Genomic DNA, 24,741 nt, shown 5'->3' with positions numbered 1-24,741 from the left:
AGTTTTTTTTTTTTTAGAACATTAGATTTTTTTTTTTTTTTTGTCTTTTTTCCGTGTCCGGCAACGGATCGCAACCCTCAGTGTTGCCCCCGTACTGGACCGGGGACTGGCAACGGGATCGCAACCCTCGGTGTTGCTCCCGCACCTCGCTCAGCCAGTGAGCGGGAACCGGTCTGTATGTGGGATCCGAACCCTCGGGTGGGAGCGCCCGCCGCACTTCCCAAGCGGCGCACTTAACCAGTGTGCCACCAGGCCAGCCCAGAACATTAGATATTTAAGAAAAAATTATCTGCAGGGATAAATCAAATCTTCCTTTCACGTACCACCAGTCTCTAACCCACACAGTGCGTCTCCATGACCAGGTCTAAATTCCAGATGTTCCAAGTAGCTCTTCATTTAATCTCATCTTCTGACAGCACCTAAACAAACACATCAGAACTTGTACAACATTTAGCAAGTGCAACATTTAGTAAGTGAAGATTTTCTTTCTGTTACCCAAATAGCCGCCATCTGGAAAAAATAACCCCAGGCACTTGGACGCAGAAGCATGAAGCTTATTGGCTGAGCACCCAGTGAATACCTTACACTACTTTCTTTGGCTTCTACCCCTTGCCTGTTCATTTCAAATCTTGCACACTTCAGCAGGCGCTGCACTGTTAAACAAGGGGATCCTTGTTACCTGTGCACCCAGACACTGTGAAGCCTCTCTTAATTTGAAAGATAGGCTTGCAAGAATTATCTGGACCAAAATGTTTTCTTTCATATTATGACATCTGTTCGATAAAAAAAGTGCTAAAACATCACTGTGTATTTGGTATTAATTGGTAACGATGTTTCATTTTGCAGTTCTTCCTTAGATCTTTCAGCATGTACTGCATTCTGTTTTTAACAGGCATGGCCTCATATAATCTTTCCTTCTTCTCTCTCTCTCTCTCTCATCCTATTTTATCTAAAGCTAGTTTGTAAAAGAAGAAACACCAGGTATGTCAATGGTATTTGTTTTACTGATTGACTTTTATTCCAGAATTAGTATTATAAAAATATTAGCATTGTTCTGCTTTTCAAAATGGACTGAACTGAATTTAAATTATTGAAATATTATCTATTGGCTTTTGGGGGAAAATCAAATAAATGGTAATAGAAATCATGAAAGTAATCTTCAATTGTATTTTGATGATGAAATCTTTGTGATTAAAAATAGCTTTTAATAGCATTTTTCATATGTCACACTTTCAGCACACACTTATGCAGCATGCTTAAGTTACTTCTTTATTAATCTTTTATTTCATCAGTTGTGAGCCTGTGTAGCTTTTCAAAAGCCAAAAGCTATTGTCCCCAAACTTTTGGAATTCATTTTTATTGCATCCCATGATCTAAGCAGTAGGGAGTCTTGTGAAACATGTTTGATCAAACATTGATTTTATAAATTGCTTTCCTTCTTCACAATTCTTATGAAAAAGGTATTCAGCTAGATTAAAACTCTGGAAATTTTTAATGGGACCTTTGAAATCCATTTGAGTTCTACTTCTTGGAAAAAATAAAACCGCCTAATGGAAGCAGTCTTTATATCAGAAGTGGATATACTTTTGAGGCAATTTTCTTTCATGCTAACAGTGAAATGAGAGCAGGATAATCTGAGTGTTTGAAACATCTTTGCCAAATCCACAATGCTGCTTGTAATAATATCTAAAGGGTCATGTCATGTGTTCACGATGATGAAGAATAAGGAGATGATAATTTGCAACAATGTCACTCTTGTCTTTTCACAGTCCTACCCTGGTCCAAGCCTGGAAAGTGAAGACTTTAACATTCCACCAATCACCCCTCCCTCCCTCCCCGACCACTCACTGGTGCACCTGAATGAAGTTGAATCCAGTTACCATGCTCTGTGTCACCCGATGAACCATAATGGCCTGCTACCATTTCATCCACAAAACATGGACCTACCTGAAATCACCGTCTCCAATATGCTGGGCCAGGATGGAACTCTGCTTTCTAACTCCATTTCTGTGGTAAGAATCTGCTTACCTGTTTGCATGGGAAGTGATGTTAATATTATTCAACCATTAAATTGTGATAACAGCATTCTGAAACTAGGAAGACGATTTTAGCTATGGAAAAGCTTCTCCATAAATCCTATACATTCCTGAAGCAATTTTATAGTTTATATTTAAGTCAAGGCAAAATCAACTAGTTACTTTTTTGATCACTCTTGTTTATAACCTAAAGTACTAAATACTGTTTGGCACTGAATGTGATGTCATGAAGTCACACTGGCTTACCAGCTTTCCAGTGAAAAGTCATCTTAAAACATCCCTCCTCTCATCGAGTGTAGGAGTCCTCCCTACAGGTGAGATCCCCAAATCTTCTGAAGAGGAGCTGTTATTAACCTTGAGTTTACCCTCTATTTTCTACTCTCAAATTCCACAAATTTACATCATACGAAAGCAAGAAAACGATTTTCATTTTTACTTTGGAGGTATCATTCTGGTGATCAAAATTTATCTCTGTTAAAGTGTTTCAGTCTATTTGACCTGTTGCCACTCTGAGTTGTTGTAACAGTCTAAACGTCTCAAACTTAGTGGGAATGTATATCACCCAGAAAACTAGCAAAAAATCAAATTCCCAGGCCCTATTCAGGGAATTTATATTTATATAAATAATTTATAATTTATGCAGGGTTCTGTATTTTTAGCAAACACCCCATACTTGAGAAACACTGGCTTATTATAAGTTTTCCTTCTGATTTTTGTATTATCTAAAAACTTAATAATTTTTCTGTCTATATCCCATATAGTGGGGGGAAAAAAATTCAGTAGTGTAGAGCCAAGGGCAGAGCTTTTGACCGTGTCATAAAATGCTCCTCTCAGGTTAACAGTGACTTTTTATTATTGCTCCTTGGTTTCCGTTGTTTAGCTTCTTTACAGTCCAACTGACTCTCTGGTCATTTTCCTAAGTCACTGAACAGGGCTCTCACGTACACAGGGAACAAATCGGTTAACTTATTCATGTTACCTTGTTTCTGATTAAAAAAAAAAAAAAAGCATTTCATGCTATCACTTTTCTAAATCATTTGGGGATATATCACTAACTTGAGTAACTTCACAGGAAGATTTTTCTGTTAATCATGGACAAAAGGGGGGAATAAAAGGAGAGTCGACAGAAGCCCCAAAGGAGTTTCTCTGGGGAGTGAAGCCCTGAGCCCGATGCCACAGCAGCGTGCAGAGCTCTCCCAAGTCTGCAGCCACCTGGGCTCGTCGGCAGCAGCCGCAGTGGCAGGGAGCTCGGCACTGCTGCCCCAGTATTTAGATTCGATTCTGCTGGATAGATTTGGCCTACAACTGTTAACTGTGACTCCATAAAATAGAAAATGGAATTTTTAAGCAAATGTGCTCCATGTAAATCTGAAAAATGCTGTACTTCAGCGTAGTCGCTTGAAAAATGGCACGCCTGTTCCTCTAGTGTACTCAGCCTTCAGACCCGGTGCATGAGCCAGACGAGGCATCCGGGTCCTGCCGGGTACAGAGTCGGTTCCCTCTGGGGGACGGAGGGGTGGCCCCGTCAGAAATGCAGGTCCATCCTCCGCGCCCCTCCTCATGGTGGGCATGGGAGCTGGGCTGCAGGAGGGATCATGAGATATTCGATTACATAGTTGAAGTCTCCAAAGGGTTTTTCGTTTATTCAATTTGCCTCCTGTCCAGGGACATTTCAGTATTCTTGGCATACCAAGGACCCTCTCAATGCACCACTCACTCTTTAGGAGATGCTGGGCAACTTCAAAAACTCTCGATCTGGATTTTCCCCGCTCTGCTGCCCTCTGCAGCCACTCCAGCCTCGGATGGCACACTCAGGCCTGACTAAGTTAGAGCCCTGAAACAGGCCACCTTCTAGGTCCTTCTGCCACTGTGCCCAACCCACTGACAAAAACTGGACCTAGGTATTTTTGCTACACCACGATGTTTCCCTCCCTTGGAAGTTTTACCACTTTACGAGGTAGAGGGGCGACAAGTCCCCTGTTTGCCCTAAACTGAAGGAAGGAGGCTCTGGTCTGCCATCGTAGCTCTTGCAGGTGAGTCTGTGGGTTTGCATGACTTGGTGGGCCTTCTCAGTACCTCTCCAGCCACATTCTGGGGTGGGCGTCGACTTTGCCCATCACAGCAGTGGTTCTAGCATTTAATGCTGTCAGCAAAAAGCTGCTCCAGCCAGTGCTGGTGCTGGTGAGGCTTTGGATGAGATTCTTCACTGTCCAGTAGAACTTTGTGTGATGCTGGAATCCTGCTGGAAACTGGCCTGCCCAGTATCAATAGTCACAGGGTATTAAGCACCTGAAATGTGGCTCATGTGACTGAAGGACCAATTTTTTATTTTACTTCATTTTAATTGCTTTACATTTAAGTAGTGTACCTAGTGGCTTCCATATCACATGTACCTAGTGGCTTCCATATCAAACAGTATTGATCTAGTTATCAATGTTGATTAAGCATAAATCTATATTAAACCCATTTATTTTCAAGCCAGTGTGGACTTGGAAAAAGTAGATTCAGAGATTAAATTTGTTGTTCCTGTTTCAAGGCTTGGATAGCTGGCTGGATTCCAAAGTTTGATACACTATAAAGTTGCAGTAGAAATCTAATAAAGTTGGAAAAACCAGGAGCTATCTTTTGTCAATGAATTCCTTTGAGAAACAAAGAGCCTCTTCAGTTCTTGTTTTGAGCTATCCTGTGACTAGAATGTCTAAAGTTGGAAAAACCAGGAGCTATCTTTTGTCAATGAATTCCTTTGAGAAACAAAGAGCCTGTTCAGTTCTTGTTTTGAGCTATCCTGTGACTAGAATGTCATTCCTCAGTATGTGCATTTTGAATGCTAACCATGGTCTGAATGCATGGTGACCATCCTTCAGGAGCTTATAAACTACAGAGAAAACATAAATACTTATGAAACAATTAGAAAGAAGCACAAAGCAATTAGAGACCAAGAGAAGTGCCAACCTCACTTGTACTGGCCATGAACTCAATAGGAATTCATGGTTGGTAGAGATTACAGAATCTGATTTGGGTAAAACACATAAGTAAAAAGGTAGGGCTGCAGTTAGGGCTTGGAGGATGGTTTTGTTTTGGATAAGAAAGGGGGAAAGAAAAAGTATGTTGAAGAGCATTCAAAAATCAGGTTGGATATTTTTAATTGGGACATTTGGCCAAAGGCTTCAAAAACCAATTTGGGTTTTTGAAGGACTGGGCAGTGTTTACTCAAGGCAAAAGCGTTATAAAGCAGGATTGCAGAAAAGCCCTTCTGACAGGAGTATGCTGGATGGATAGCAGTGGTAAGAAACTGGAATTGTGAAAAGCCTCAGGAGCTTGTTATCCCAACTCAGGAAAGAGGTGTTGAAATACCCCAGAGTGTGACACTGAGGGCTGAGGTAGGCCATTAAGCCATTTTCACGTCATCCCCAAATACATATAAATTTAAAAATGAACAAACCTTCCTATTTTCATAGTTTAAATTTAAATAGCACTAAAGGGTTATTTTCTTTGAAAGAAACTTTGAGTATAGGAAGGAAGGGAGGGAGGGAGAGAGGGAGGGAGGGAGGGAGAGAGGAAGGAAGGAAGGAAGGAAGGAAGGAAGGAAGGAAGGAAGGAAGGAGGGAAGGAAGGACAAAACTACAATAATACGTTGAACTTTCAGAAGGAGAGAACAAACTATGGTTACTAGTGGTAGGAGGGGGTGAAGGGGTCTGGGGAGAGATTGGGTAAGGGACATAAAGAATAATTGCTATCTGTAATAATGAATATGCTAATAATAATGATTTGATCATCACATGTACACAGGTGATGATAGTTAATGCTGTACCCCCAAAATATGTAGAATAAATTATGCTTCAATAAAAAAAAGAAAAAGATTTTCTCATCACACTTCCTTAAAAAACTTATTAAAAGTCTTTCCTAGCAACTTTGTTGATGCCTAATATGATCACAAAATTTAATATCCAGGTTATTGACTGGTTTGCCAATTGTTGAAATATATTTATGATTAGGGACAGTTTAGGTTGTCAATGCTCATATAGACAGGAAAGTAATGACTACAGAGATCAGGATGTAGACACTGTCCACCTAGAAATTACAGTACTCCTTTTCAAGATCCTCTTTCAAGGTTCATCTATAATATGGGTACACCTATTAAAAGCTAACATTTGTAGACTGCAGGTCACAAATTTGCTGTGGGTTTTAAAATCCTGTGAGTATAGACCAGTCTGGGCAGATTTATATATAGGATCAACAATCTCCAATTGTATTTTCCAAAAGCACTTCATTGTTATTAAAGTTGAGCCTTTTGCTGTTAATATTTTGATCATATTTTTGCATTAGTATTTTCGCATAATGGAATTTTAGTATTCAAATAGATCAAAGAGGTGAAAATACTTTCATCTCCTTTCCTTTATCTTATTTGTATATAGTATATATTTTATATGTTATTGTGGTGTATAATATATATGCATTAGTATATGTTACTGTTTATATAATGTAAATTAGAATATATGATATATAATCTTTATTTTAAAGATTAATTTTCTTGTATCTACCTTTGTTTCTTATCCCCACTGGCAAACATAAGTGATGCAATTTCAGCAATTATAAATCCTTCCTACAAATGTCTAAATATTAGACATAAAAAATTTAGTCCGTCATTAAAAATCAATATCTGAATGAGGTAATAGTGTCCCAATTTTACAAATGGTAATTGGAGATCCAGGGTGGTTAGGCGACCTGCTTAGTGGCTCAGCCAGTAAATACTCAAGCTCCTGTATCTGAAAAACGGGGATAATAGTCGTCCTTCTCTCGTGGGGCTAAAGGAATATTTAAGAATTGCTTAGGCCGGTGGCTGGCACATAGGAAACATTACATAAGTGATTGTTAAATGCAAGGGGAAAGGCAAGGCTGTAGGACTCTTTCAGAAAAGTTAAACTGCATGAGAGAAGCCTTTCCAAAAGAGTTATTTATACTCTAATCCTTAATCTTCACATTTGTCAAAAAAGACAGCAATAAGCCTACTATTAAGCAAAGCAGTCTTCACTTTTCACCTAGGGGCCTTATATACCATTGTGATTAACATGGATGTTTGGGGGCCAGACTGTCTCAGTTCAAATCTTGCTGCTGCCACTTGCCAGCTGGGCAACCTAGAGCAATTTATGTAACTTTTTTGTGCCTCAATTTTCTTACTCATAAAATGCTCATGTTGAGCTATTTAATCCCATAATATCATAAACATTTAAGTAGTTAATGTCTGTAAAGCAGTTCCTGGCACACACTAGGTGCTACATATATTCAGTGGAAACCTCTTTCTAATAAACATGTCACCAGGGTACATGTCGATATTGCCTTCTGAAATTGACCATAGATACATATGGGCTGCAGCGTACACAAGGTGAAAGTTCTTCTTCCCACATTTCCCATTACTTCTTTTTTGCATGTTCCTGCCTGTGCCTTTTTATGATCAGCCGGGATTTCTGCAACAAGTTAGATTTCTGGCACTTTAAAAAATATTCTATTTTCTTAAAGTTCCCCTTTTCCAAAGACAGACTATAAAACAGGGAAGAATTTCTGTAAGTACATACTGTTGAGTAAGTGCCAATTAGTTCTGATTTTCTAGGTCCAAATTAAACAGCCATTCATGATCCAGTACGTAAGAGTTCCATTTTTCTCAAAATTCCCCTGAGTTATTCTGATAGTGGATAATTGATTTGTGTAGTCTGGTTTGAAAAGCCCTGGAACGAGAGCCTTGGATGAGCTTGTGAACCATGGGCACTAACTGCACCTGTCCATCAGCAGGATTGGACTAGACCAGGGGTCCAGACTGAGCCAGGAATCAGCCAGAGCAGCAATGCTCTTATTCGTCTCTTTTATTCTCATTTCTTATAAAAATTCCCCCGAGCAAAGGATTCCGCCCTCAGGAAGATGGAAAACCAGCAGACTAGTTCATCTCTGCAACCCTTTCCAGGGCTGGTATTTTCCTAGTATTCATGCTCTGTGGACTACACAATTCTGATCCACACTTGCCTCACCTGACTTGTCCCCCGAGCAAAGGATTCCGCCCTCAGGAAGATGGAAAACCAGCAGACTAGTTCATCTCTGCGACCCTTTCCAGGGCTGGTATTTTCCTAGTATTCATGCTCTGTGGACTACACAATTCTGATCCACACTTGCCTCACCTGACTTGCCACATCAGTTACTCAGTAATTTTTCCTGCTGTTGCTTTGGCTTTCTCGGTGTTGTAACTGTCCCCCTGAAAACCTAATCAGTTATTAAAGATATTTGAACCTAATGAACTGATCATTTCCTCTGAGTGGAAAATGTTATTCTACAGAAAGTGATGTTGCTTTATGTGGATGGATAGTGTTTTTATTTTGTTAAAAAGAAGATACAAAACTATTTTGGGAGAAAGATAGAATAAGAAAATGCCCATATTAAGTATTCGTGGCTTAAAAAAATCCTTTAATTCCCACAAACTGAAATCGAGAGCCTGTCTTCTTTTTCTCCCCACTCTGGTACATTCACTGCCTGGTTTAATTATGGATTGGTGGAAGGGAAAATGTAACCTTGTATAAAGTCATCCAAGCCTCTCTGCCTGGCCTATATGTGGCGATTGCTTGTTCTTTGTGCAGTCAACAGAAGCTCTTTCATACAAAGAAAAACCGTGCAAAGTTTTAGAATGGCCTCGCAGAAAGGATTCATTTAGAACCTGGGCTTGTTGTAGAGTGCAGTTCCTAATGACACATTATAGAAAATTTACAAGGAAAAAAGCAACAAAGGAGATTTCAATTTCTTTGAATGCTTCAAATTTCCAGTTCTGGAGTTTAAAATGGAAAAAAAAAAAAAAAAGATGTTAAAAGGCAATAAAATTGGGGAGTTTATTTCCCAAATGCCTTCTTTTTCCAGGCAACAAAAGCAAGCATAATGTATATACTTAGATTTATTGTCATTTTTAGTGTTCAGTCATGGCACACTTTGCATTCAAAGGCCATTGTACAACTGTTTTGACAACCATCACTTCAGTAGGTACTATGCAGGACTCATGAAACTGAAGCAGGAATGGCCCTCTGGGCCTGCAGGGAGTGCCGTGCGTCAAGGAATTCAGACGTATTAGAGCAGCATGAATTTCTAATGTGTTGCTATTATGGAAAGGACCACTGGCATATTGAATAATGCAGCTTTCAAAGCCAGGCAGAAAATGTGATTACAGACAATTTGATTGCTGTTTCTAAAATAAATATTTTCAAAATCTTAAGGTATTTTATTTCATGTAATGCATAAACTATGCAACAGTGGGCTGGAGCTAAAGATCTTTTGGGACACGAAGGAGCTGGTGATGTCAGTCCCATTTAGATATGGAATAATAGAAGCATTCGTTTAAAATGGAATAGATGTCAAAGTGGCTTGTTTCTTTCTTTAAAAGAAAAAAAAAAGCAATAGAAAGAAATAACTTTGACAGAAGAAAAAATAAAAAATTGCATTCGTTTAAAATGGAATAGATGTCAAAGTGGCTTGTTTCTTTCTTTAAAAGAAAAAAAAGCAATAGAAAGAAATAACTTTGACAGAAGAAAAAATAAAAAATTATAATTTAACATTATGCCAAAACTTAATGTTTAGTAATTACAGCCTGGTTTTCCCACAAATAATCCTTTTTTGAATATTTTAGAACATGAGAGCAAGGTATTAAGCCACTTTAATACTGTGAAGAAGTGAGCTGGTTTTATGTTCTTAGTTTTGACCATATACCATAGATATGTGTGTTTGGTTTTCTTGGACAAATTCCTAATAAGGCCAAAAATAAGTGCTGTTTGTGGTTATTTGTTAAGCTCTACCTAAGCCCTTTCTTTACTCAAAACAGGCTATTCTGAATGTGGTATTGATAAGTAGTTCAATGTTGCTCAATATGTTAATGATTTGGGGCTATCTTACCGTGCTATAACAAAATATTATTCCAAACTAGAGTTTTCCTTAATAGTGTTCAGGGAAGGAGCCAGTTTAAAAATAACACTTTTTCTTTACTATGCCGAGTAATCAGACTTGAAATTCACTTGGTATATAGGACCTGCTGTACTATTTCTTCAACCCTAGAGTTCATATGGATGTGTGCCTCACTCATGCATGGAAGAAGTCAAAAAGCTATAAAATCAGTTATATAATATGCTGCAAGAAACTCTGAGAGTTATTTCATCCAGTCTCTTAAGCCCAGGCAGCAGTAAACCTAAACCATTTAAGATATGTGGTTTTCTATCTAAGAGCCAAGATTCCACAACTTTCCTTGGTAGCCTGTTTGTGTTCAATTAACCTTGTAACATTAAGTTAAATTGCAGTAAGAGATTTAGATTCCTTCCAGGAAGTTCCTTATTAAAGTTAATCCAAAATCTCTTACTGCAGTTTCAGCCTACTTTGTCTGCTGTAGCCATCGGAATGCCTGGAGAACAGTTGACTTCAAGTATTTGACATTTATTAAGTCAGTCCTGCAGTTGTGCTTTACCTGGCCCAAGTAACCCCAGTTCCTTTAACCTTTTCTCAAAGGTCATTATTTTTCAACATTTAAATCAAGTTAGCTTCCTTTAAAAACAAAAACAAAAAACATTTATGATCTTAAGGAATGTTGTCCACAATGGAAGGCAGAGCTCCAGAGCCTGAGACTGCAGATTAATTTATGAATTTTTCAAATTATTCTCTTCTCCTACATGGGTGTTTTATGATAGGTCTTTGATAGCATCATTGATTGCTGATATAGTTAATTGTTGACTCATCTATCACTCCTACAGTGTGCATCTTGCTGTGTTGGTGTCTAGCCAAGCAGTTCCCCATCCTAAGTTTATGTAACTCATTTCACATCCTAAAGGCAAACATCTGGGAAGGCCATCATGGTGTTGCTCTTCAAGTTGTCTTTTTTCCTGGCTGGATATCCATTATTTAAATAGCCTTTAGCAAACAAAGAGGGGAAAGAAAAATATAGTTATATATGCATATTGTCTTTTTAAAAAAAATTTTATTGAATCAAAATTGATTATACATATTTTGGGGGTTCAACATTGAGATATGTTGATCAAATCAATATTAATAGCATATATATTGTTACAAATTGTAATTATTCTTTCTGCCCCTTGTCCAATCCCTCCCCATCCCCTTTTCCCTCCCCCATCCCACCTCTAATTACCCTAGATTTCTTCTCACCCTCTGAGAGAATAATGGTTACTCTGTTGATTTGCTGCCCAAATGATCTGTCCAATGCTGAAAGGTGTGATTAGGTCCCCCAATACTATCATAGAGCAGATGCATCTGCTGTCACTCTGAAATGGGCTCTGTGGGGAGAGACATCCTCCTCCTGTCTTTATCTCTGCTGGTGACTCTTCTTGTGTCAATGCACTCCAGTGGCTGGCAGACCATCTGCGTGGTAGTTGTGGTGTCTAGCTGCCTTCACGGCAGCCATGCATATTGTGGTGGCTATGGTGGGTCACCCACATGGAGGAGATGACTTTGGCATGCTTCTTGGTGCTGGCAGTGTGCCTGGTTGTGGAGAGGGTCCGATCCCCAACTCCATACCCCGAGTCCCTGGGCAGGCCCTGAGGTGCTGGAGCAGTGAGCCTGGTTATGGGAAGGGGGGTCTGGTCCCCTTCTCCATGTCTCAGGCCCCTGGGTGGGGCTCTGAGGTGCTGGCGTGGTGAACTTGGGTCTGGAAAGGGGGTCCAGTCCCCAGCTCCTAGCTCTGGGTCCCAAGGCAGGCCCCAAGGCATTGGTGGTATGCCTGGATGTGGGAGTGGGGTCTGGTCCCAGCTCCAATTCTTGGGCTCCTGGGCAGGGCCCTGAGGTGCTGGTCATGTGAGTGGTTGTGGGCAGGGGTCCTGCCCCTGGCTCCATGCCTCATGTCCCATGGTGGGCCTCAAGGCATTGCTGATGTGCCTGGGCTGGAACCAACTTTTTGTCCTAGGCTTACTTCTAACACAGCGGAACTTTCTGTGGGAACCAGTACTTGAGCTGTGTGGCTGAGCTAAATTGCTGCTTTGCTACTGTTTCCCTAGGGAAGGCTTTTTGTGCAGCTTGGGGTTTAATGGTTGACCTTATATGTACTTCCAGCTCTCCGGTGACTCAGTGCACCTGGGTTGTGTAGAAACTCTGATCTGGGCTTGAGTTTTCTCATCAAACTGCACCCCATGCTCAGTCTCCTCTGAGTGGTCCTGTGCTGATTGAGGGGCAGATCAGCTGTCCTTGCTGTGTCCCAGTGTTCTCCCAGTGGACCTGTCTTACCCACCACCCATGCTCCAAACACTTCCCATGGGACAAGCCCTGCACCGGTCACTTGTGATGACTCACCAACCTCTGCATGGCTCCCCTTTTTCAGCTGTTCTGGCTCCTCACTCCTGCATGAGTCCATGGGAACCCTATTAGTGGTCTTGCTGTCTTGGGGGCCACCAAAGTCCTCTTCTCCCCTTCTGCCTCCAAGTAACTCCGTCTGAAAGGCACAGCTGCGGCTTCTGCTGGCTCCTACTCCGTGTGCTCCAGCATTAAAGTGGCCACGGCCCAAAATGCTGAGAGCAGTTTTTTCTTTCTCTCATCGTGGTTTCTCCCGCCTTCATGAGTTCCATAGGTCTCTCCTCCTCCAAAGTCCTCTTCTCCCCTTCCACCTCCAAGTAACTCCATCTAAAGGGCACAGCTGTGGCTTCTGCTGGCTCCTACTCCGTGTGCTCCAGCATTAAAGTGGCCACGGCCCAAAATGCTGAGAGCAGTTTTTTCTTTCTCTCATCGTGGTTTCTCCCGCCTTCATGAGTTCCATAGGTCTCTCCTCCTCTTCACCTGAGCTCCAGCGGCCCCAGCTTGGCTGATGTTACATTTTTATAGTTGTAAATTGGTTGATTTGTGGGAGAGAGTGACGCTGGGGACTGTTATTCCGCCATCTTGACCAGAAGCTTGCATATTGTCTTTGGGCAAATGAATTCTAAGTAGTCCCATAATGAAAGATTTCCCAGGTCCTAGCAATGGGCTTTTTGGTCACTAATTATAATCTCAAAACTGTGAGAAAAACTCTGAGCATGTGGTTCCGGTTTATAGTCCCTCCTCCAGTGCCTGTTCTGGAACTAAGCTCTAAGCTCTTCGTTTACTTATCCTCCTCATTTCTGGTTCAACAAATGTTCCATCCTCACCTCGTGCCCTAAATAATAACGATGATGCTTCACATATCAAAGACTGCTTTCTCTTTCCCTCCTTTACCATCCAGCATTAACACTCAGGGCATACCGTCCCAATGGAGAGGAAAGATTCTTTTTTTCTCTCATTCTGCCCATAAGCTCCTTACAGAAAAGAGGACCTAGATTCCCCAAGAGCTTAGTTGGTTTCATTGTCAAGACCTTCATGCAGAAATTACTGATAACATTACTTTAAGTAGTGCATAGCTCATAGTAGGAACTTGATAACTATTTCTGGTTGAATGAATGAATGAACCCATTTGTCCCCACTGGAACTCTTAATATTTTCTCAAGACAGGTAGAGGACCATTATTGCTTTTTGTGCTGACACTTGTAAGCAGCTGTTTAGTCTTCTAAAATGATACAACTATTCCAATTTTTTTAAAAAATACGATGTTATGTACCATGGTGTCTAAATGCACTTAGCCTGTTATAATGCTTTCAATATAGGTAAATGAATTTGAGCCCTGGAACATACATGTAGTCTTTGTAGTTTTAACAGATAATGAACTTACTAATTATTCCTAACCCATACCACTATTAAATGGATACATCTGACAATCACAATGTAGTTGGTCCTCTTTTTTACATGAATACTTTTATTTTGTGAGTAGAGCTATTTTTATGGAGAAAAACTATCAGTAAAACTACGAGGCTTCTAAAGGAACATATTTCTGCCTAGTCCCCCAAAATCTCGGGAGACAGAAGTAGCAATGTGGAGAATTAATGTCTGTTAAATATTTTTTCCTATAACCAGTGTTGATTTTTTAAAAATTACACAGTGGTTGTATCTTGACTTACCATATCTTGATTTGTGCAAGTAGATTAACATTAAAATGTTGCATTATGTACCCATTTCATCATGGAATTATAAAAGAATTAGTCTAAAATGCTTTTCAAAAGAACAATGAACCAGACTCATTTCAAGAACGCCACTTCCTTCATTATTCATTAAATATTCTTATCTAGTGCATGCGGGGATGTTTTAAGAGCAGGTTTGGGTTTTGTATTTTTTTTTTTTCATTTTAGTTTTTTTCTAAAAGTCCCACATTCTCTTATGTGGACAAGCATTATCTATGGGAACATGATAATATTTGTATTTTTACAGTACCCATTTATATGCTTCTCTCTGCCAGCAGCAATCACACTGCATGGGAGAAAGATATGAAATGCTGCAGAGTTTTTGACCATTTGTTATAGTCATTAAAATATTAGATTTGACTTTCCTTTTTTTGGATCATTTAAAATATCACAAATACCATAATCATCCAGAGAACAGATCTTTTTTTTCTTCACCTAGTAAATATATTTAACATTTTGATAAATATAGAATAACAAAATTGATAGTTTAACTTCTCTGATTTAAGATACCATACAGATTCCACAGGGAAATGGAAGTACTATTTGACAGAGACAGGATTAAACTTCTTTTTTGTAATTCAAGGTAGCATTTCTATTTCTGATAGGCAAGACACTTCTTCAAAATGTGTTACATTTGGAAAGCATTATTCTTCAACATTTAGGGAGTTTTGTTTTCCCTAATCACAATCTTAATTGTCTTTAGTAAAAAATTATTCAACCCTGAAAACATATTACACTATTAATTTTTTTCATATTTTTTGTATGCATTGTATACTTAATCACATTCTCCACTAATCAACAGATGTAACTAATGGTTTACCAAATTGAGATAGGACCATACTTCATATAGCATGAAACTTGCAAATGCTGTGGATGAAAAATAATTCTCTCTGCAGTTCTTAAGATGGTGGATTCATAAAGGTTACTGCTAACAATGCTATATTATAAATATTACCAAAAGACAAAATTATTAGCACTTTGAAACATTTTCTTTCTATTGTAATGTCTACGTATAGTGCTTGAAAAATTAACAAGAAAAGGAGAATAGCCAGGTAACAACCATGTGACTATTACATAGTATAAAAAGTATGCTATTTGCATCTGTACTTATGTATCTTTCTATTTCTCTTTCTTCATGAATATATGCAGTCACACATTCATGTGTTGCTTGTATTTGTGTGTCTGTGACTCTTATCTCATTTTCTTTAGTGTTAGAATGTAACCATGCCAAGGTGAAGGCATGACTGACAGTATCCACCTATGGCCATCCCTCCCGGGCAGATGCAGAGTGGGAGTCTGGTTAGCAGCTACTGTGCTATGTGGGGTCTTTTCTTTTGTTGGTGGTTGTTTTTGCTTTCCCCAAAGAAGCCTCATTTCTAATTGTAGCAGTGCATGAGGCTGGCCTGTGTTTCCCTTCTGAAGCTGAACCTCACTACAGCTCTCCTGTACCATCAGACATTCGTGGGGTATCTTCACTGTGCCCCAGATCTGCTAGGAGCTATGTACAGTGAAGGTCAGTATACAGAAGCAGGCAATTAACTTGAAAGATGAGGGTTACACATATGGAACATGGAGAAAATGTGAGATCATGGAAGACCAAATTCTCAAATAAGAAACACTCCTGAAATTTTCCAGGGAGTGTTGAAGTCACCTACAAAAACCTGCTGATGGTGTTGGGGCTTGAGATGCAGTATGAGTGGTGTGTACACAGGCTGGTCTGCATGAGACACCTGCACTTGAACCCTGGCTAGAGTCTCACTGTCTGCATGTGATCATGAGAGAGTGACTTCACCTCTCTGTGCCTCACTTTCCCTGTTGGTGGTGAGGCTTGAGTGGGTCAGTGTATCTGTACCAGGCATAGGTGAGCTTCATGTCAGCTGCTGTGATCTCCCTGGGGCTCATTGCTTGGGTTTTCCTTAAACTGCCTGTCATTCCCCTTCTAGTTACTGGTTCCATTAGACTGACTACAAACTACTACACAGACATTTATTGGACACCCACTCTTGCCAGGCCCTGGGCTAGGTGTTTTACACACAGTTTCTTCCTTAATCCCCACAACCACATGGGGAGGTGGGTGGTGTGATCTTTATCTTACCCAGTAGGGGCCTGGGGATGCAGAAGCAGACCATGGGAGGGACAGCTGGGGGCTGGTGAAGCGGGTGGGCTGAGGTGCTTTTCCCTCTGCATTTCTGGTGCAACACAGGCTGTGCTCACAGTTGTGAGGGGCTTCTTGGCCAGTGTGTGCCAAAAGCCTCCAGTGAGCCTCTGTCCTGTCCCCCCTGCCCCTATGGAGTGTGTCCTGAGGACTGGGTGCCATCCTACCCAACTAACCTGCCAACCCAGACAACATTTGCAACTCTGCTGCCCCTTTGAAAAATAAATAAATAAATAAACACAGTATTTTTACATTCCTGAAATAATAAGAGAGAGTAAGTTATTCTAGCTGGGTGACTCTAACAAGTCACTTGATTTCTCTGAGCCTCAGTTTCCTTAGCTGTAAAAGAAGAAATAAAAAAGATGTTACAACAATAATATGTACATCACCATGTATTTGTGCAGATTGAGATACGAGATTAGCATTTCTAGCACCTAAGGGTTTAGGTAGATTTTCTACTCATCATGTTGTGTACATTAGCATTCCAGGTAATAAAAAAAAAAGTCAGCTATTTGCCAAAAACCCAGTAATTTAAATTGTACCACTTTTCTGCAAGGACAGTGTTACCTTCTCAAGTGGCAACAGGCTATATTAATTTGTGCAGTTTGGCCTTAGACAAGGAGGTGAGGTATCTGCCCCTGGCCATTTACCCATCATGGGCCAACTGCAGGGTATTCTTTTCCCTCCATCATCAGTATGACACATTTAACTTTTCAAAGTACAAAGATATTTAAATTATTTTATAAATAAAAGTAGGAAAAATTCTAGACAGCTTGCCAAGGATAGCAGATCTGAAATTAGCTAGAAATGTTTACTTCTCTTTATTAAATTCCTGCTACTTTTTTTGTTCATATCGATTTGTCTCTTCTCAAAAATTTGAATATTCTGTAAAAGTGAATTGATAAAAGCTAAAGAAATAGACAGTGAGTTGTGAATAAACTTCAACCAAGTTTTTTTCATTCCTCTCCAATAATGATAGATTGACATGGCTGGGATCACAGAAGTATCTGGACAGGCCAGATCCCAAATGAGCAGAATGCTCATGTTCCCCCACTGGCTCCGGGACCTCCTGATATGTCCCAGAGTACAGATGGGAACTTTGGTCCACAAAGGACGACAAGGCCAGTGCATCACTAGCCTCCTTCTTGCCCAGCCAGGGAATGTCCCAGCCTCTGACAGCACTGCCCTGAAGATCCCCCTGTGGGACCAGAAGCTGGCTGGGAGGTTGCTATGAGTGCAAGGCCTGTGCCTAGTTATCTCAGAAGAGGAGCTGTAGGGTCTGAACCTGTCAGCTCTTGGTGAGATTTTCATGGTAATTCACAATCCAGGTCAACCCAGCACCAAACAGCCAGCATAGGGTTTACCAAATGGGATGTGGCTCGGAATGGATCTACCAGCATAGTGAAGGACCAAGATGTCCCCAAAACAGAGGGAAAAGATGTACCATCTTTGCTTATTCGGGATAGTCAATGTACCTCAAAGTGGCAGCACAGTGGTAGGTGGCATAAAGCTATGGGAAAAGTCCCTTCAAAATGGTATGGTTACTGCTCAGAGTACAAGATAATTTAAAAGATACAGTTAAAATGCAGATGTGTTGAAAATCCAGGTGTTTTTTATTGGTATAATGGAAAGAATATTGAAATCAGGGGTGTCTGAGGGCAGAAAATCCCAAACAAAGCATTATGGTGCCCAGAGTTTCAGTCACCATGCTGTGGTTAGAAAGATGGGCCCTTCCTCGGTGCAGGACTTGGCACAGCACCTTCAGTGGCTTCCCGTTTGTGAAATGGAGGAAATGGTTGGGGTGTTGTGTTTGCTTCCCCTTGTAGTGAGGATTAAGTGAGATAGGACAAACGAGGCAATCGTCAGAGGTTCTCATAAATAGTAAGTTATAAATAGATGATAAGTGTTCTTTCTGTTGAATGTACTCTAGTATCTTAATTTCTTTATTCTCATGTGTGGTTTTATAAAAACAATGAAATTTTTATAGTGTATATTACTGATATAATTTGCAAAGTAATGCTTTCTTATCCATATTCATTTAAAATTTAGGTCTTTTCAAGTTCAAAAGGTAATAGATTCAAATTTTCTGAGGTTTAAAAACAGGATTACTGAATGTAGAGTTTGGGTTACACATAAGTGCTCATCTAACTTGCCATTGGAAGCTTTGGTGTCAATGGTGAGAGATACAGGTGGGTCACGTGATTTGGGCTGTGACTGTGGATGAGGCCCATCCATGTGTGAAATCTGGGGGATGCCCCTCAAAAGTGGAGAGGGCTCTAGGTAGGAAGGGCAGGAGCTAAACTGTGCCTCACATTTTCTCACATCATTTTCTAACGATCATATTTTAAAATGAAATGACCCAGCTGGCTGGTTAGCTTTGTCGGTGAGAACTCGGCCTTATTAACACCAAGGTCAAGGTTGTAGCAGCTGCCAAAAAAAAAGAAAAAGAAAAAGAAAAATGTGAAACTCTTCCAAAAAACAAAAAACACAGGCAAAATAATCAGAAAACAAGTGACTACAATACACATCTTCCTGAAGAGGCCAGAGAAAGAAGAAATTATGAACTAAATCTCCGTGGACAATCTATCAAAAATTAGGAAGAGTACACTACTAATGAGCAAATGTCAAATGCCTGTTGGGAGACAAACGCACGTAACTCTGACGCATGGATCACAGAAGGGTTTCCTCAGGCACCTTGATGAAGACTTTATGATGCATGAAATAGTGGATCCTGCCCATACAGTTTATTGGATAAGCACCTCCATGAATACAGGGCTGCATGCTACCTGTTGAGGAAGAATCTTGCCCAAAGGGCTCTTGGTCTAAGTTGTGAAGAAGATACCACTCAGGCATAAAACAAGATGGAGGTGATCAGGGTTATGTCCATGAGAGAGCAAACAAATGTTTTGACAAGGAATAAACCTGATTATGGGTCCTTTGCTTTGAGAATCTTTGAGTGAGTGAGTGTGACAATCCTGTGGACAGTTATCAGGGAGTTTCATTTCAAACCCTCTCTACTTCTGCTTAGTATAAAAATATAGAGGTGAGAACAACTCTAGTATATGCTGCACAATTTGGAACTCTCTCCTTCATACGTCGTTTGCAAATTCACATACGACTGGAAAATTACAGAATTTGTCTGAATATCAAAAATGCATATTTACTGTCTAGTATATGCTGCACAATTTGGAACTCTCTCCTTCATACGTCGTTTGCAAATTCACATACAACTGGAAAATTACAGAATTTGTCTGAATATCAAAAATGCATATTTACCTAAAATAGCATGATGTTTGAGGCACAAAAGTCTTTGAATATCTGTACCTCATTATTCTGGATTCCATTTCCTGTTTTTAGACAGCGCTTGGTCTGCAGTACAAAGAGTCTTAGCTTTTGGGCTGAGTTCTTTATCAGAAGATTCTTACCTTAGAGCTTCATGGAATTTGAAGATTCCAAAATTGATTCCAAAACAGAACCTCAGTTTTTCTTTCTGTGTTGTATCCACACACATTCACCTACACAGGTCTTCAGTGTTGGGCATCTACTCTATGTAGTAGTGTACTGTGCAAACCAGTAGTTTTGAGAATGAAGTAGTTAGCTGGTAGTAATTAGGCCTACAACTGGGACTGTTCTGAGTGAACTGGAACTAGGTCCCAGTTACTATATGTGAGACTGCATGTTGATGATGGGGATACAGAAATTAATATGGGGCTGGTTCTTGGCCTCAAAGAAATGAGATATGTACTCAGAAAAGTCATGCAACAGCTCAAAGCATGATACTTACTATAACAGAGTTATAAAATGACATGAGGAATCAAAGAAATGTACCTAATTAATGGAGGTTGCATTTGAACAGGATCTCAAGAAATGGTCTGATTACTGACAGGGAGAAGTGAGGAAGATGTTTCTTGGAGTGAGGGAGTTTCACTGAATGAGAGTTGTGCGAAATGAATCAGTGTCCACCCCAGATGCTCAACTCAAACTCTTGGGATTCACCTTTGGTTCATCTGTTTCCTCACTCCAGACATCCAGTCTATGAGCACGTCTCACCCAATGTGCCTCCAGGATGCTGTGGAATCTGCCCTTGTCCTTTTCTTCCACATCGCCGCCACCACAATGCAAAGCACTGTCTTCTGCTTGGATTGTCGTGACAGTGTCCTAACTAGCCTTCTCTCCTGACACCTGTTTCTTAATGATACATTCTTCACACAAGAGTCCACGTGGTCTTTTCGGCATACCTTAGGTTGGCCAACCCCTCAGTGACTCTCTATTGCACCTAGGATAAAAGAGGAAAAAAGTCCGTGTTTCTTATAAAGATATTCAGGCTCTTCCAAGACCTCTAACCTCATTTCACACTATTCTGCTGTGACCGAGCTGTAGTCACACTGGTTTTCTGTCTCCCACCTCCCACCCGATGACCTTTGTGCTTACTCTTCTCTCCGTTGGGAACACTTTTGCCCCAGATCTTCACATTCAGTTCTCAGCTCAAATGTCACTTCTCGGAATCACTGGTCTGAAGTGGCACCTCACCCCTGTCCTGCTCACTCGTCACTCATCACATAGCCCTGTTTTAGGAAATGAGTTGACACCATAAAGTGCACCTAGTGAGAAAGAAATGAATAATTAGTAGCCACTTGGAACATTGTTACTCTCAGAAATGATCGAGTTCATTTAATTAGCTGATTGCCTGCCTCCTGCTGCTAGACTGGAAGCTCCGTGAGAGGTGGGGATCTTGCCTGTCTGATCCTGCTGTGCCCCAGAAGAGATGTTCTGGAGACACACACATGGTGTTTGTTCAATGAACACATATCTACTCAGTGCTGTGTCTATGATAGATTAAAGAGTCCTTAAAAAACTGAAGACTGTAGGGAAGTTCACACTTCCTACCTTAATATAACGGGGATTCCACAGAAACAGATGAAGGAGCTTGGTGTGTATAGGTGTGTGTATACACACATGTGTACACATTTCACATATATACACATACTCTAACTGTGCAAATATGCTAACTTACAATGATTAAAATATGTTTTATACCTTCTTTTGTCTTCCTCTGCTGCCCGCTCTTCCTAAACTTCAATCCTGAAGATGTAAAATTAGTCAAGTGCACAGGACAGTCCCAAGAAAGCATATGGAATGACTGAGGCACCAGGAAGATTGATTTCTAAGCCATATGCATTTTCCCATTGTTAATTATACTTATGTAGCACCTTCATTTAGGAAAATCCTAAACTAAGAACAGCTATTTTTCCAAGCTCAAATGCCTTGGAAAATGTCAAATGTCAGTCCACAGTATTCCATAATCTGGCAGAGAAGGAAAATTAGGGACCAAGACAGTGACACGCAATGCCAAATGATAAAAATCTGGGAGTGTGTAGATAACGTAACATCATAATAACAAAAGCTATGTGGTTGATTGGACTTACAATACTCTTTTCACTGAGATAAAAATATATCTAGTAAAATAGCTTTGAAAACATAACTTCTTTCAGAGATTTTAAAGATTCCAAGAGGCATTTAAGAAGTAGTTTAATGGCTTAGATTTTAAAAAGCAATTATAAAAATTTTAGGTTAGAAGGTTTTAGTGAGATCTGATAGACTGGCAAATAGTTTGTATAAGTATTTACAAAATGTATACTGAAAGTCAGAAAAGAGTTTTTCGTCCTTTTTCTTTCCTATTTCTGCTTTTAGTAATCTAGGTAGGGAAAGAATGCTTGTCATGTAGTGAAATTAGCACTCATTCTGGAGTTATTAGAGTTATTGAGAATGTTGCTGAACGATCTTGGAAAATCACTGAATTCATATGGGCCTTAACACCAAAGATATTCTAGTGTTCTTTTTGGTTATAGGTATAATTATAGGTAACACTTTGAGCTTTGGAAAATTATCATATAGATTTATGTCTTAAAAAAACATTTCTGAAATTTGGACCCTATTCAATGCTATCCAGTTTGGGATATCAACTGCATATTTGTTTGAAGTTCATGAACTTTTATGTGACTCGATTTTTATTTATTTGTAATGTCATTAGATCAATAATGAAGTTGCAAAAAATAATTTTATATCATTTAAAGTGGAAAAAATTTTTAACAAATTAAATATAGCTTGCACATCTTCAGGAGGAGGTGAGAAGGCTTCAGCTCCCAGGGTGAATTGTTCTTTTGACATTGTGCACGATGTGGCTCTCAATGAATGGCTCCTCTGGGTTCTATGTCTTTCCTTTTTTGGCTCCTCGTCTGCACACCAAACAGGATATGTCCTCATAAACAACTGGACACTTACTGTAATCATTCAGCACATCTGTTGCCCAACCATGAGTCATAGATGCATTTTTATAGGGATCTGCACAGTCTTATCTCAAAGGAATGATGAATAAGCTGGGGATATCAGGTAGTTTATAGTTAGTTAGTTAGTTAGTTAGTTAGTTAGTTAGTTAGTTAGTTCTAACGAGCATATATTGAGCTCTTACTCTGGTCCCAGAACCATTATAGATGCGTAAGAAATAACTTCTCACAGAGAAGTTATCTAGCTTACTGTCTAGATCAGGGATTCTTAACTTTGGCACTATTGACATTTTGGGCTGAATAATTTTTTTGGGGGGGGAGGGGGATACTGTCCTTTGCCTTGTAGGATGTTAGCAGCAGCCCATGTCCTCCCACCCCCTAGCTGTGACAATCATGAAATCTCCAGACATTGCCAAATGTCTTGGGGGGCAAAAATGCCCCTGAATGAGAACCACTGCTCTGGATAGACAATTTCAGTCTGTGTGAAATGGGTAGTGATTAGAGATTTGTTCAGGCCTACTCTTAAAAGGATACTGCAAGAGCAAATGGGGACTCTACCTATTTGCAGAGTTAGTCTTGCAGGAACAATCATAGCATCAGAGATTTGAGCTGAAAATTACATGGCTCACTAGGCAAAACCCTTTATTTTGCAGCGCAATAAAGTCAAGTCTCAGAGATGTTCAGAATTGCCTGTTTATACAGCTGCCAGAGGCAGGACTAGACCAACCTTTCCTGACTCTCTTTGGGTTCTTCTCATCGTACTTAATTGCTTCTGGATAAAGGAAGCATTGATATTGACAGCGCACTGCTTAGAACTCTGACCCTCACCGTTTTCCTGCCATGACCATTTTGACAAATGCCACAAACACCAGTTTCCATGATCCAGTCAACTGCTGAATGAGGCCAGGTGGACCTCCTGCCACTACAGTTCTCTCCACTTCATTGAGCACACTTGCAGCTCACTCCCTCCATTTCTTGTCATTCCAGTAACCAGGACATGATTTATATTGTTCTCAACAAGTGGCTAAGTGAATGCTAACTTTGAGTGAAACTCAACAATTCCTAAATTCTAATATAAATAAATCCAAATTGTTCTTTTTTTGGCAAGCGTCTAAAATCTGATCATAAATATTTTTCACACATTTCAATAGAGCTTTGTAGAACATTCTCATACTTTTAAATTTTGGTAATAAAAATAGTAACACTTAGCATTTTTAATAAGCATCTACTAGCTTTAAGGCACAATGTTACCCCTGTAAAAAATAGGAAAATCTGTAAAACACATACTCAGGAAGTGATGCATAAATAAATCAAAATAAAGCAATAGTTAGAAGATGACTTTAACATGACAGCATAGGTAGTGCTCTAAGAGAGTAAGAAAAGGAGAGAAAATGGAAAACAAGCATTTACCATGAGCATACTGTGTGCCAGGCACCATCCTCGCCACTGTACAAACACTGTCTTTTAGTCCTATGATTTGAAATGGGTATTACTATTTATGTTTACGAAAAAAAAAAAGTAGTGAAAACAATGCAAGTAAAGGCACATAGAAAGGAAAGCAAAACAAACAAACAAAAATTTCAATCTCATTACATTATAAAATGGGTGAAGGGGAGTAGTGGCGTATATATGGTGGGAGCAAAGAGCCAAATCTCACCAAACATTGATTCAATGGATATGGATGAAAGAATGAGATTAGATGGGTCAGTTCATAGACACCCTTGAATGTGAAGCCAAGGCATTTGAACTTCATTTATTAGTCAGTGAGGGTGATGGAAGATTTGTAATCAAAGGGGACATGCTGGCATTGTACAGTTCATCATTCCTTCCTGAGTCACTCTGTGGATTTCGTATATAGATAGAGAGCTCTGCTGTGAGACTGCAGCATGATTGAAGTAAACTGAGAAGGCCAGAGGGTCAGCATAGAAAGAAGAGCATGTGTTTACTTGGCACAAATAAGATTACAGTGATGCAGAAAAGAGGAGCCGTGTGTTCCCTTGCCATGTGCCCCTCTGGGTCTAGAAAGGTAGGTTCACTCGGGAGTACAGGCTGCCTCGGAGTGCGGCACCACACCTGGGCAGCACCAGCACCACCTGGGAACATGTTAAAAAAGATGAATCCGTGGGCCTACCCCAGACCTACTGAATCAGAAACTCTTGTTGGGGCCTCCAGGTGATTCTGTTGCACTCTCAGCTTTGAGAACCACTTTTACAAAGTAACTTAATGTG

General features: G+C 40.0%; 1 protein-coding gene across 1 annotated transcript in view; it reads left to right on the top strand.

Moving 5' to 3' along the window:
* The window catches only part of TOX (thymocyte selection-associated high mobility group box), a 327,015-nt gene that overhangs the window by 176,910 nt on the left and 125,364 nt on the right, over window positions 1–24,741 (top strand). The window contains exon 3 of the mRNA XM_008566948.1: window positions 1,770–2,012. Within this exon, the coding sequence (XP_008565170.1) occupies window positions 1,770–2,012 (243 nt within the window). The remainder of the gene's footprint in view (window positions 1–1,769; window positions 2,013–24,741) is intronic.

This window comes from Galeopterus variegatus, unplaced genomic scaffold (assembly GCF_000696425.1).
Source record: "Galeopterus variegatus unplaced genomic scaffold, G_variegatus-3.0.2 Scaffold280, whole genome shotgun sequence".
NCBI lineage: Eukaryota > Metazoa > Chordata > Mammalia > Dermoptera > Cynocephalidae > Galeopterus > Galeopterus variegatus.
Note: the sequence above shows the minus strand (reverse complement) of the source record. Positions and strands in the feature narration are given on the sequence as shown.